This window comes from Ceratina calcarata, unplaced genomic scaffold (genome assembly GCF_001652005.2).
Source record: "Ceratina calcarata isolate Rehan_Ccalc_2016 unplaced genomic scaffold, ASM165200v1 scaffold5.2, whole genome shotgun sequence".
In the NCBI taxonomy this organism is placed as follows: Eukaryota; Metazoa; Arthropoda; class Insecta; order Hymenoptera; family Apidae; genus Ceratina; species Ceratina calcarata.
Window position 1 is genome coordinate 101,019 of NW_017174431.1, and position 14,403 is coordinate 115,421.

The following is a 14,403-nucleotide window of genomic DNA, read 5'->3' on the forward strand; positions in this document are numbered from 1 at the left end:
ATTCAACGAACTGACTAAATTGAACAGCAGGCGAATGCTTCATCGAAACACCAAATTAGATCATGGTAAATGTATGAATGAGAAACTGATTGATGACATAGGAATATGTAGGAGGAGAATGTATAGCAATTTGCAAATATAATAAAGTGTGCATCGGAGAAGATGAAGCGATTGCAATAGCAAAGGTGAGTCAAGGAGAGGAATTTATAAATCATGAGCGAACGCGTTTCTATCCCGATTTTCCTAAAAATTGTCTGACGATGAAAACGTTGGACGGTTCGCCAAGTACATACGCAGCAGGGAAAGTTCCCGTGGAACGCTGCTGATAATTACAACCAGTCGACGAGATCGGTATCGATATGGAAAACCCGGACGATCGACAAGTGTTAAACCGTTCCAGGTTATTTGTTGGCAGCGATTATTCCGTTGCACGGTGACCGGGCTCTTTGCCGTGGGATTAAATCCACCGTTCCATCCGTCAGTCATGAAAACAACGTACGCGCACAACCTGTGTTACCATTGCGTTGCATTGGCGCGAATGCAGTCGGTTCAATGGTTTCCATCGTGCGTGATGCTCGAAATCGAGTCCACCGACCGTCCATTTCGCACCGTCCGCTCGCCCGTATGATTTCGCCTAATCGTCGACGAAACAAAAAAAACAACTTTATGCACGCCAAGTCGATTCACTGTTCCAGTTATGCATTTCAATTGCTACGCTGAAATCTTGCAGTCATCAGTACGAGAGATTGATCACTCGATGACGCGAATCAATCAGTGACAGCCGCTCTTTAGTAAACTGCAAAGAATCTGTTTTTCATCAGAATTTACGAAGGATATTTCCAATCAAAGAGATAGCGAATGAAAACGTCGCGGAAATCGATGGAATCGACAGAAGAGCTGTTTTGTCCCGCCAGAAATAAACTGAGATCGGAAATACGAAAACTAAATGCGACGAAATATTTATACAATTACTCGTTACCGTTTTAAATACTAATAACTTTACTGCCAATTTTATAAAAGTAGATTTGACACGTCCAATTTGATGAGTACATATTTACTTATCCATTTTGTTTCCCTCTAAATCTAATAGAATTGCTATGAAGACAAGGAGGATCGAGTTATTGGAAATATTAGGTTGTCCGGAAAGTTCGTGCCGATTGACCTGATTGAATATATCACAATTATTGAAAACAAATGACATGTGTACATATTCTGAAAGAGATAGCTTCAGTCATGTTTGGAAAAAAGATTGGTTACGATTCGTTAATTTTTATCAGTTTTGTACGCCTTAGAATATGGTGGCAAATGAAGTGCAATATAGGCATTTAATGCTTTTCTTTTTCCGAATGGGCAAAAATGCCACACAAGCGGCAAATAAGATATGCGCTGTTTAGCTCCGTGAAGTTGGCACCCCCAAATGCAAATTTTTACAAAAATCAAATTACATTCGTTTGTCCACGATTTGTTCACGTTTGTCCAACCAAAATTTTCGTTTGTCCACTANTTATTAGGTTGTCCGGAAAGTTCGTGCCGATTTTCGGTAGGTAGCGCGAGAGACCTGATTGAATATATCACAATTATTGAAAACAAATGACATGTGTACATATTCTGAAAGAGATAGCTTCAGTCATGTTTGGAAAAAAGATTGGTTACGATTCGTTAATTTTTATCAGTTTTGTACGCCTTAGAATATGGTGGCAAATGAAGTGCAATATAGGCATTTAATGCTTTTCTTTTTCCGAATGGGCAAAAATGCCACACAAGCGGCAAATAAGATATGCGCTGTTTATGGCGAGGATGCTGTAGCCGAAAGAACTGTGCGAAAGTGGTTTGCTCGGTTTAAAGCTGGAAATTCCGACCTGGAAGATCAAGAACGCCCAGGTAGGCCGTCCACCACAGACGAAGATATGATTAGAACAGAAATCGAGAACAACCCACGCTCGACATTACGTTAATTAGCACGAATGCTAAATCAATCAAAATCAACCATACACGATATTTAAATGAGTTGCGTTTTAATTGTCCTAAAATATCGGCACGAACTTTCCGGACAACCCAATAGTAATCCGGATACGATTAAAAACCGGCATCACATTTTCAGTAACGCAATAAAACGGTCCACGTGCACCGAGTTTTCCGCGGTACAACGCGACGCAGTTGAATTTCGAAAGCAAAAGCGTATACGAGACAACGTAGCCAGCTGAAAATGAACGGGCGGCGATGAAAGTGGTCGAGGCCGGCAGTCGGTGGCAGTTTTTAACAAAGTTCCCGAGTTCCGCGTACCGTACAGAACGGTTTATTTGCTCTATCGCGCAACGAGCGGCCGTAATTATGGTAAAAAGTTCGATGCGTTTCGTTTGCGGGACTCTGTTTATCGGGCTGTTTGACGAAACAATTGGGAATCGAAATCGATATCCCCTTTTCGCCTGGCCGAAAAATTTTCACAGTATTCTTTACCGAATTCAAATGCACTTATCGCGAATTAAGAATAATACTAAATAATTAAAATAGCTCTAATTACGCAAATGGTATTATTACGGTAAAATGTTCGATGCTTTTCGTTCATTAATTTGACTGTGAATATTTATACGAATTCCTATTTTCAGTCACAGAATTAAACACAGAAAATGTCATTTGTTTTCTCCTCTAAATATTATAAATTATATTTTCCTTCGGATATTTTGCGTTTATTTGCATGTCACTGAATATAGTGCGTCTGTACATTATTGAAAATTCCTGTAAATGCATAAACATCCGCAGTCTAGTCATTAATCTCTGTTGCATGATTTTCGATTTGATCACCGAACCTGCGGGCGAATATATTTCACTTGTGGGACGAAACGTGGAAATCGAGTGAAAAACCGGTGAAAGGGACTGCTTAACCGAGCAAATGAATGCGTACGTTCACGGCCGAACGATTCGCAAGGGCCGTCGAATCGTTTTCAGAGGTCGGGGACCGATATGAAGAGGGGGTCGGTTAAGACTTTCAGGCTTTCATCGGGCCACGACGGACACTAATCTGCCGTCCATGTATATTCAAATACCCGTCGCGATAAATCTCCTTGCCTTTCGTTTATTAACGAGACGACGATTCTGCATCGATTTTCATTAACCGAGCTGCCGAGATTAAACAGGAGCGTTGGAAGTTCCAATAAAATTTATTGATATGTAACTAAAATAGAAACTGAAACACCAAGTCCAAAAATAAACATAACACGGAACCGAGTTTGCTAAATTTCGTACAACTGCGAGCTAGCTATTCAAGTAATTAGTACGTGGGATATAATTCATGAAACTACGTACACTTTAAAAGATCGCCGTTAATTAATTTCGTGAAACATTTTGAAGAAAAGACGAGTTCAGTTCAGAGTTAAACGCCGCAGGAACAAAGGTGATTCTTCAAAGGGAAAATTCGCAAACCCCTCGCGTCCAGACTTTGAATTCGATCGAGAAGATACGAGACTGAACCCTATCAACGGAATCTAGTCCTGATTCTATAAAAATTGTCGAACACCGAGGAGCGAAAGGGAAGACTTGAGACGCTCGAAATTGGCCGTTGAAATCTCGTTAGGCCGCGAAAGTGCAAGCCTCGAGAACGCGTCATCCTAAAACCCGCTCTTTCCTTCTCTAATTCTCATCCCGTTCGGCTTTCGCCATCGCGAAACAAGAAGAACCTGATGCAATTCGATGTGACAATGGACGAGGGGAGCTTTTACGACGTGAAAAAAGACGGCAAAGAGATATGCATATATCGCGTGCGAGTAACGAAGGAAGGCATACAAAATATCTTGCAGCTGAACGAACTAGAAAATGATTCACTCTCGCGATGCTAGATATCGATCTAAAAGCTACGCCAGTGCTACCTGCAATTAATCTCGAGATATGATCTTTTACTTATTAATTTTACATCAGAAGAATGAATTTCGAACGTGTAAAGAGTTCGTTTTAATTAAATCAGTAAATAATCGCTCGAACGATACTTCCTATCGTTTCAAACCTGCATCCATGATAAAACAGTGAATGATCCACGCGTGCGATTAAATTAGACATCGGAGCCATTTAGAGAAATCCGCGGCACTCATAATCGAGTAGCAAACGAGCCCTTCAACCGTGCGAGTGAACGGAATCGTGAGAAAACCCACGACCAACTTCAAACTCTCCCCTACCGGGAATTATTTATATTCAAGAGTAATTACGGCTTAAATTGCACGTACATACTGGAAATTGCTAGTTTGCGAGTTGCAAACGTGGGTACACATGTCGATGACAGGTGTGCGAGTATCAATCTCTTAGCGAACCGATGAAATATTTGATAGAATGCTTAAATTATAAAATAAGTAAATGTTTCGTTACCCGAAGCGATGCTAATTTTAGATTGAGAAACTCTCCTATCGGAAATGTAAATCGTACCTAGATATCTGACTACTCGTTCTGCAAGGAATTATTTATGCTCAGGAGTAATTACGGTCTAAACTGCATGTACACCGGTAATTGCTAGTTTGCGAGTTGGGAACGTGAGTACGTGTGTTGATGACAGGTGTGCTCTTTCAATAAAGTGCTGGCATTGTCATTCTTACAATTCCTAATAAAAATTACATAAGGCTAATAAATGTTTCATTCTTGTTGGAATATGGAATAATATCTCCCATTACTGTAAACATCCGGTTCGATCGTCGATACATTTTTGGCCCACGATATAAGCTTTCTCAAAAGGATTCATCCAGCAGTTCTAAACTGTTACTGTTTCTAAAACATACAGATACTTATATTGTCAATTAAGTACAGTTGTAGAATAGAACACAATAATTAACGCTACAGTTAATTTCCAATAAAATTCTGACTCAGTGTTATCTGCAATCCTGAGTAAAAGTTTTGCGTGATCAATAAACGTTCTGTTCTGAACCGATACTATTTGCAAATGGAACATACGTAGATATCTAAACCAGTTTCCTCCGGTTTCGGTTAATAACAACAATGAAACAGTACCCATTGACCAATGCTAGGTGTTCACCGAATAGGTAACATCCCTTTTCGATAACCGTCCTTACGCAGGGGCCGATCGACCGCTTGTTTAATGAAAATGGCATTGTTACGATTCTCAAACAAATCGCAGCGTATAGATGCCAACGAATAATGTTCCCACTATGGCGACGAAACACGAATCAATTCGAATCGTAATCTAGTGCCGATGCCTGTTCGGATTATACGAGTTCGATAGCATTATACCTGGCGCAAGGACCCAAGTACACGATCGTATTTTCCGGAAGAGCAAGTGCATTTAAACAAACGTGAAAAATGTTTCACCAGATTACGAATTTTAATGAATCATAATGAAAATCAAGTACTCAGTAATTGTCTAAACAGGAAAACATGATATTACAAGCACACGTTTCGTGAACCGAAACCCTCTGTGCGTTAATTCATTTGAAATAGCAGCCGCCACTTGCGATTCTCCTTTCCTTAGAAATTCAAACTTTCTAAGTTAAGGAGATTCTTAGTGTACATTCGTGTTTAGTATTAATGCGTCGCTGTTCTTCACGTGCTACCCTCGCGGCCAGTTAACACGCGGCCTCCTAAACTTCCAACGAACTTTTCGCCGCTAAAACAATTTGGCTGGGACGAGCTTCGGGATAACGCGAGTTTCCCGACGCGACGTCGCCGTGACCGTAGTAATACCTTTCTCGCTCCGATCGTTTGATAACGTAATCGTTTAGATTAATCCTTTTTAACGAGCGTGAACGTGGGCGGAGAGCTACGCCGACTACGTGACTTCTGCGATCCTACCAGCGCGCATCAATTTATAACTTTATGCTGGTTGATAAACTATAAAATATAAACGTTTCGTTAGATCATTGAATAAGCCGCTGTTTAATAAGAGTCACCCGAATTTCCTAATCACTTTCCTACCTTTTCGTTATTTACTATGAAAAGATTATACGACACGGCATAACGCGGACGGTACGACAATTGGAAGTTCCTGGTCAGACTTCCTGATCAAGAATGTTGACATCAATTCGACCTATCTATCATCTGTCCTGCTCCGAGACAATCATTTAATAAACCGGATATACTGCGTGTATACGCCACCCCCACGTGCGATTCAATCGCAAGAACATAATCATGATTCACAAAAAAAATACATGTAGCAGTTCCGTTCAATGAACACCAAACGAAATATTAAAGTAACGATGAACGGGAATCGTGTAGCTTAATCATAAGGTGCACGTTCAAGTGCTGTCAGATGCACGTTAGGTGCATCGTCGAATAATCACGTTTAACATTGATCGAATTGAATAAATGTCAAAACACTCACCCAAGTAGTCAACGTCGAGATCCACGATGAGATATCCAGGCACCACTCGAACCTGCTTCGCTCCTCGCGGACGTCAGATTTCACGAAACTCGGTGCATGACCACTAACCGAAAACGATGCGTGTTCGCTCGCATCTAAAATGCAACTTGAACCTTAGCCCGCGCTTTGGTGACTGCCGCGAAGGACCGAGAGTGGGGTGCCTCGACCCTTCATGGGAAACCTCCACCAGGTGCCAGCAGAGGCTGGACACGATGCTCGCAAGCGCGATGTTAAAGATGATCTCTGCTGTAATGGTATTCAAACCAGTGCATGTTAATACAGACAATGATTTTTGTAATAGCAGGTACTCGTCAATGCTCAAAATAATTGTCGTTCTAAGGTTTTACAAGAGAGCAGAGTATGAAACCAATCTTTCAAACGAGCTTTTTGCTGAAGACAATGATTCTGACAATGTATTAGAAAATTATAAAGATCTATGTTTCTCTGATCATTAGATTGCGGATTTGTATGCCGAATTATATATTCATGCGATCAGTTAAATAAATTCCTTCTGAATAGGCTATAAATATTGTAATGAGAACTCGTCTTTTAATATAATAGTTCGTATGCTTATGATCATGACACTTGTCAATAAAAATGATGGACAAATGCATAAAATCTACTGTCTACTGATCATTCCTTACATTGACTATCACAATTGTACAAAATATACGTACTTAATTATATATAATAACCGTGACAGAGAATTATACAAGCCTGTGCACTAGAGATCCTATCCCGATGCTGCGTACAATTTGTCACTCATTCGCGATATATTACACGAACAAAAATACCTACCATCATGTGCAGAGTCAAAAAGTCGACTGTGCATCATCGTGGAGGTTGAGATTCTTCAAAATAGCACTTATCTTCGACGATATTTAAGATTTATTAACACTAAACTAGCACTGTCGTCCAAGTCGCCAAGGGAAGACTTTTACCGCGTAGTACGCGTCACGTGATATGATCACGTGATGGACGCCATGAGTCAAATCAAGTGATGAAAAATATAATATATTTTTTTCGAAAGAATGAAGTATGTTAATAATCATGGATTAGTAACCTACGAATTACTATGCAAAGTAACAGAATTATAATATTCATCTAGGAAAGTGCATATTAAATAACTATTGCATCGATCACGGTTATTATGAGAATACCTAATATACGAAATTTCTATGGTACATTTTCATACGGTTTATACCATTCATTCAACGTTCAATTATGTTTTTCATAAATTCACGATATATTACACGAACGAAAATACCTACCATCATGTGCAGAGTCAAAAAGTCGACTGTGCATCATTGTGGAAGTTGAGACTATTGAAAATAATACTTATCCTCGACAATATGTAAGATTTTTTAACACGACGAACAAGCACTGCCGTCCAAGTCGTCGAGAGAAGACTTTTACCGCGTAGTATGCATCACGTGATATGATCACGTGACGGACGCCATGAGTCAAATCAAGTGATGAAAAGTATAATATATTTTTTCGAAAGAATAAGATATGTTAGTAATCGTGGATTATTAAACTACGAATTACTATGCAAAGTAAACAATTATAGTATTCAGGTAGAAAAGTGCATATTAAATGACTATTGCATCGATCAGGCTTATCATGAGAATACCTGATACGCGAAATGTCTATGGTACGTTTTCACATGGTTTATACCATTCATTCATCGTGCAATTATGTTTTCCATAAATCCATCGATTCAGCAGGTTTATTCATCGAAATTGTTCGAATTACGATGTTTCCTGTGACGTAGTCGTACTTGCCGCTGTGCACTTCGGTAGTAGATTTTTGACCGCGAGATGTCAGGACCCCACGTGATCGAGACGCCATTCCGCTCGTAATGGCGGACGTACAATCGGCACGGTAAGAGGCAAGGCGGGGTATCATCGACGTCACATTCGGCAACGTTCGTCGACGTTCGAGTGGCCCGATCTAGCCCGAACGGGTCAATGTCTGAGGAGGCTTCGAAAAATTCGTAGCTGGTGTGGTGTTCGTGTGCTGGGCGAGAAAGAGAAAAACCCCGTTGATCGGCGACGATTGATTTTCCATGTAAGTGAAGCTCGCGCGTTTTATCCGTGTCCCGCCAGGCTCGAGGCTTCGACGTACGATCGCACAGTGGTTTTCGACGATCGTCGAGAGGGACAACGACGAGAGACGACGACCTCCCCTCGAGCAACGTCAACACGAGCGACGACGAAGTCGTCCACGTCGGCGTCATCACGGCTCGGATCCTCAAAGAGTGATATCGTGAATAAGCGTGCACGAAACCCCTGACATAGTCGACGATCTTCTGTCCTGACGACTCGCAGAGTGACAAGATTCTAGGTACATCGAGGTGGATAGAACGAGTGAGAGAAGGAGGTGAGGCTTCCCCCGTGCGTTCCGAAAGTACGAGTGCAGAAGCGAGAGAAGAAAGGGAGAAAGAACAAGGAACAGAGACGATCGACGATTACGCCGTTCGGTCGAAAAAGAGTGCTCGAGCGCGTGTGTAGGTATACGATGCAAGTCTCTGAAAACTATTGCCAGTATCGATATCCGAAGTAGAGCAAATTCATCGCGTTGCGGCTTTCACAGAAGCCGCAAACGGCGAGTTCGCGAGTGTTTCACACGACGACGACGACGAGGAAATCCGACCCGACGGTCGGATCATCGTGGAATTGTACTATATAAGAAGGCTACCGAGTGTACCTCCACTGGCGACCAGACCAGTGTACGAACCATTCCGAAAACGTCAAGCCCTGCCTCCCCTCGCAGCACGGCTCTCCGCGACACCTCGCGCCCTCGTCAGGTTATTAGGTAGTAGAACCGCACTTCTCGGTGCGTGATAGGGTTGTTAACGGTTAATACGAAAAATTGTCGCAGATCGTGTCGATTCGGACGCTGTCCAAGTGTTCGCGTTCGTGCATCGCGGATCGGATCTCGCTTTGGCGAGCCAGACAGGACGAGACAAAAGAGAAGCGTCGTCGTGCGAATCGTAGAACGTCGACGGGCGAGGGAAGCCCGTAGCGGGAAGCTATTCCCGCGAACGACGAAATAACCCAAGTGTGCGAGAAAGCAGCGTTCGAGAGTCGCTGCTACCGTCATCGACCGCGTCACCACGATCGTCGGAGACGAGGTGTCCCCCGAAGAAAGTGCTGACAGAGTGAACCCCCTGTGAGATTCCAACGACTTGGACCGCCTTTTATCCTTGACTCCAGTGATTTTCAAAGGAATCGCGAGGATCGAACCATCGTCGGTCGTTGTTCGCCGTAGTTTCTTTTTCCCGATCTTGCGCGCGCTTTGCTCGCTCGTAGCTCTTCCCTCCCATCTATATCCCTCCTGTTCCCTCCCTACATTTTCCGTCTTTCTCTCGCCTCTATCTCGCTTCCACCTCGTCTCTCTCCAGCCGCGTATCGTCTCGTCTCGTTCTATCGTTCTCTCCCTCCATCCATCGATCGAGCGCGGCCGTGGCGTAATATAGAAGAACCGAACCGTGCGGCCGTGCATGCGTGCGTGCGATGTAATTATCATCGTTCGTGCTGTCATTGATGTCCGAGGTGGTGTCGACGACGATAACAACAACGACCACGGCGACGGCGACGACGACGGCCGAAGAGCACTGCTGGCTATCTTTACGCGAGGTAGATAGTATAGCAAACCTTCTGACCAGCGGAGGAAACAGCTATTTTATTTCTAAAAAAGCTTTCTGTGTGGTCAGGTGGTGGCGGAGAAAACCGGGTCAAGAAGCATCAAAATGAGCAGCCGACCGAGGACCACCTCCTTTGCCGATTGCACCAACGCACCCTCGAATCCGCCCCTGGGTGGCGTGAGAGTGAGCAGTGAGTACCACTACCTAACCTCTACGTCGCATAGCTTTTACTCTTAGTATCCGTCCGTCTCTCTCGATTGCTCCCCGCTACCGTGCCGGATAGTATCTCTTGTTCTTTCTCTCCCACCCACGATCCCCACCCTTGGCTCGCCGCCCCTCTTCACCCTTTGCCGCTCTTTCTATCGTCGCTTCTGCTGGGCTCGTTTCGCCTGTGTCCGTCTCCGAATGCAGAGCTGCGCGTCTGCGTGCGAGTGCCTGGGTTTACTCTTGGGAGAGTGGCGATGGAGCGGGTGCAACCCGATGAAGAGGGTAGGGGGGCCCATCACTTTTTCAACGGATGTTCCTCGGATGTACCGACTTCGTAATTTTCATTTTTTCCCCCCGTGGCTTTTCCGCTGAATTCGATGTTCACGCGACACGCGTGCCCGCAATTGCGCAGTGGAAGGAATATAACGTGGAATCGTGTCGGAGGTGTCCCAAGTTCTCCCCGTCAGATCGTCGGTCGAACGAAAGGTTCGACGGATTCATGGAAAAGGTATTCAGGACCACGGGGGGCCTGCTTCGAGACCGTGCGAAGGTACGACGTACGTTTCACCTTTGCTGCTCAAACTCATTTTTACCAGTCGCGTACGGATCATGAATTACGTTTTTGGCTCGTGTGTCGAACGAGCAGTAAAGGTTTGATCATCCGTAACAGCACGTGGTTTAGATTCTCTTTGATCGTCATCGCATTGCATCTTATAATAATCATCGATCCTCGATTCGAGTCAATTATGATCTTTCGAACGATCAAGGTAAATGTACAACTAGTGGAACCTAACGAATAAAATCGTATGTACTTTAATTCGGTTTCGTCGCTCGAAACATTGTTAAGGGACCAGTCGATGACCTCGTTATATTCCTTCCATTAGCTGTGCCGTAGCTGTCCTCGCGCCTTCTCGACCATCGCCCGGTGGAGGTTCGTGAAACCGCGACCCTTTCCAAGGAGGGTGTCCACGAAAATCACGTGCTTCTCAGTCGCTACCAGAAATCGTTACGTACACGTTCTCTTCAATATCTGCTCGTAATTTAGAAAGTACGTAGACGCGGTAGAACGTCGTCCTCGGATCGTAGTCAGGGCGAGAAACATTGCATTCGGCTGATACCACTGCAATTAACGATTTCCGATGTTCTAACGGCATAGCACTTCCTGTGTATGGATAGTAGAAAATCTTAGTTTAGATGCAAGTTTAGTGACTGTTGCTCGCTCAACGTCAGCATGTCTATGTTGCATGGTTGTGGATATATTTTAATAGTGAATAGATCCTATAGAGTAGATTTAAATTACTGCTGGGAACTTTAACGAGTCACAGTAGAACCCATCATCGTCACTGTCGAAGACGCTACACGGTTTATCAGTAATTCATTTGATATTTTATTCGACCAAGGTATAGTTAATGACGAAATTATCGTTCGACTCTACGGCCAGATTGTCTAAACAGAAAAGCGAACTTTAATCCTATCGTACGTTCGATGAACATGAAATATGGCTAGCAATAAAAAGTTCAAGCAACGGGCCATCTTTTTTTACAAACTGCTTATGCAAGCTCTATTGCCAAAAATAGTCTATACTTATATGAAAGACTGTCTTCGACCAATTGTACATTCAGCTATTCTAATGGCTTCAATGAATAACTGAATTAACATGCAATGTTAATCAAATGTAATTTCGGTTCCCGTTGTCATAAATATTCATGAACTCCGTTCACGTGTAGAACTTTCTTTCGGTTCATTGCGAAGTTACAGCATGACTAAGCGAATAATCGTTGTTAGCGAGGAAATTGTTAATCACGTCGATTTCCAGCGTGTACATTTTCAATTTGTGCTCTCAGTTCTTTAACAAATGCTCAAACTAGTTTTGCAATTGATTTTAGAGGGTAAACAACCGTATCTCTTTCTCTATAAACGCGAAGGATTCCAAGATCAGTTATTAGCTAGGATAGGAACAATGCGAGAAGAAATGCGTCACGACGAGCACTGGGCTACGCCCTACTGGCTCCTTTTAAAATTCGGATAGTCGAGAATAAAATTGAAATATGCACTCGTACCACCTCGCCTAACATTTATTCAAAATCGATCATTCCTTCTACCTTTCCTCTTCATCTTCGGCATAGAAAATATTTGTTCAGAATCTGGACGTTTTCGTCCAGGGAAACGTCCACGATCCCCGTTGCAATATTACAAAGGTCGTCGATGTAGGCTTGCGTAACGTTAAAATAATCACTGGAGAAAAGAAAGAAGTGGAAACGCGAGGGTGTCTATTTCTAGCGCTCGACGGTCTGTTACGTATATTAAATTCACCTGCGTACATATTCTCATGAAGTATGCCCGACCTCGATAGCTTGTATATTTTTCTAATACATCGTCGAAAAAGCAGAAATAAATTTCCACGAAAAAGGGAGCCCTCCGAGTCGTGTAGGAGGACGTGTCTTACAACACGTTTTGATAGGATTCGATTGTTGGAGAAAGTACGTAGGTAGGTAGCATCTTTTGAATGTATTCATTTTCCTTTGGAAAATATTTTCCATTTCCGATAGGGAATCAATATTCGCATAAACCCTCGAACGACAGCGGATTTAATGCGCACGATATAGTCGGGCGTTATTAGTCAGAATTGAATTGCTAAAATAAATGCAATCGTGTGCCAATGATTTTAGGACCGAAATAACGACCTTTCGTCTGAGCCGGTGGTGTCAATCGCCGTTACCGTCATATCGTACCATCGTACTGTACGCAGTTCGCGTCGTATATTTTTGGCGACTCGCCCTTCTGCACGCAGAGGAATCGTTGCACGATCGTTCGTCTGCAACAGGGTCCTGCCACGTCCAGGTGCATTACGAAACGAACCACTCGAATCTTTCCCGTGCCCCCCTCGAGCGATGCAGCGGTTCGTTATCTAATCAATTTGCATGATAAATAAACCTGCAACCCCACGATTATCATCATATCCCGTGGGTTAATGATATCGATCGTCCTCCCTAATCCTTTTATGCCGACTGGCGTTCGGCGATTTCCAACCGGATTTTATTTTTTATTTATATTTTAAATTGTTTGCATCACCGTCGCTCATGAACGTTACAATTACAGTTGGTTACGAACGTGTGACGTAATGACGCAAGCGGATCGGCATTGAAATTAGGTCGAATCGTGGATTTTCACAAAAATTCGAAGGACGACGGGTAATCTTTCGAGCACAGCCCGCATTTGACCGCGTCGAAAGAAGCTGGTCGGCGTAAAAAATTCACGGGACCAGAGCTGCGGGCGCATCAGCTGTAAATGATCGCATGACACATTCATGACAGTCGGTAGCGGTCGTCAGGAGAACTGGGTCAATATTACGCCGCGTTCTCCAGGACGGAACGCGTGATCCGGGCGTACAATAGAAAAATTTTTCAATTAGAATCGAACAGGATCGAAACCGCGCGTGTCACGTGCCTGTCATCGACGATGGGCTAATCCAGTTTTAGGAAAAGTCAGATCTTTCCTCTCTTGTGAATCGCGCAAAAAAAGCAGAAAGCGTGTCGAGGAATCTCGGCCTGAAATCGTCTGTTCCGGCGGGCTTCGATCTGCTCCAACGGCGATCGACGCGATTTCTTTTGAATATGCAGTTTCACTTTTTTGCGCATGTATATTATTCAAATTTAACTGCAATTTTTGACGCTCGGTAAGAAGTAGTTCTCGACGAAAAAGTGAACGAGAACCAGTTAGAAATAATTTCCTATCATTTTTATTTGTCGGCTGATTACGTCTCAAGAGTACATCGTCTGTTTTGCTTACCCAGCTTCGATATGATTTCTTTTCATAGTAAAAGTTAATCCCAGAAGCCAATTTTCGTGAAAAGACTCGTAGAGTCAATATTATCCCACATTTTCATCCCCCGTCTGAAAGCCGTGTACACCGACCCAGTTCCAGTTCCTTCCCTCCGTTTGAAAAATCGGTGAACGCGTGCCCGACTATCTTCCTTCGCGTTGCAACGTCACGGCTACTTGCGTTGCGTTACTCGTTACAAGAAGGTTGATCACGTTACCGTCTCACGTGCCGTGATCCACCCGGATCGATGTGCCCCTCAGATTTCGAGTCATTCGCGGCACGCGAATTTTCCAGTCAGATTCGCTCCGGTTTTAGGAACAAATTTAGCTTTGAAGATCCACGGTTGATTAAGGATGTATTGGCTATACAGTCA

General features: G+C 43.4%; 1 protein-coding gene and 1 long non-coding RNA gene across 9 annotated transcripts in view; one reads left to right on the forward strand and one right to left on the reverse strand.

Moving 5' to 3' along the window:
* The window catches only part of LOC108628113 (uncharacterized), a 48,362-nt gene extending 41,093 nt beyond the window's left edge, over nt 1–7,269 (reverse strand). The window contains exons 1-2 of the long non-coding RNA XR_001916766.2: nt 7,151–7,269; nt 6,314–6,598 (exon numbers count right to left, since the gene is read on the reverse strand). This is a non-coding gene — a long non-coding RNA (uncharacterized LOC108628113). The remainder of the gene's footprint in view (nt 1–6,313; nt 6,599–7,150) is intronic.
* Nucleotides 7,270–8,277: 1,008 nt separating this feature from the next.
* Nucleotides 8,278–14,403, forward strand: part of LOC108628115 (protein kinase shaggy) — a 50,698-nt gene continuing 44,572 nt past the window's right edge. For 3 of the 8 annotated variants that reach the window (XM_026816222.1, XM_026816223.1, XM_026816224.1), the window contains exons 1-2: nt 8,278–9,993; nt 10,071–10,191. In XM_026816222.1, coding sequence (XP_026672023.1) covers nt 9,901–9,993; nt 10,071–10,191 — 214 coding nt within the window. In that variant the 5' untranslated portion in view covers nt 8,278–9,900. Of the gene's footprint in view, nt 9,994–10,054; nt 10,192–10,421; nt 10,491–11,107; nt 11,214–14,403 lie in introns of those variants that run through there. The other 5 variants (XM_026816221.1, XM_026816227.1, XM_026816228.1 and 2 more) reach the window with 5 other exon arrangements.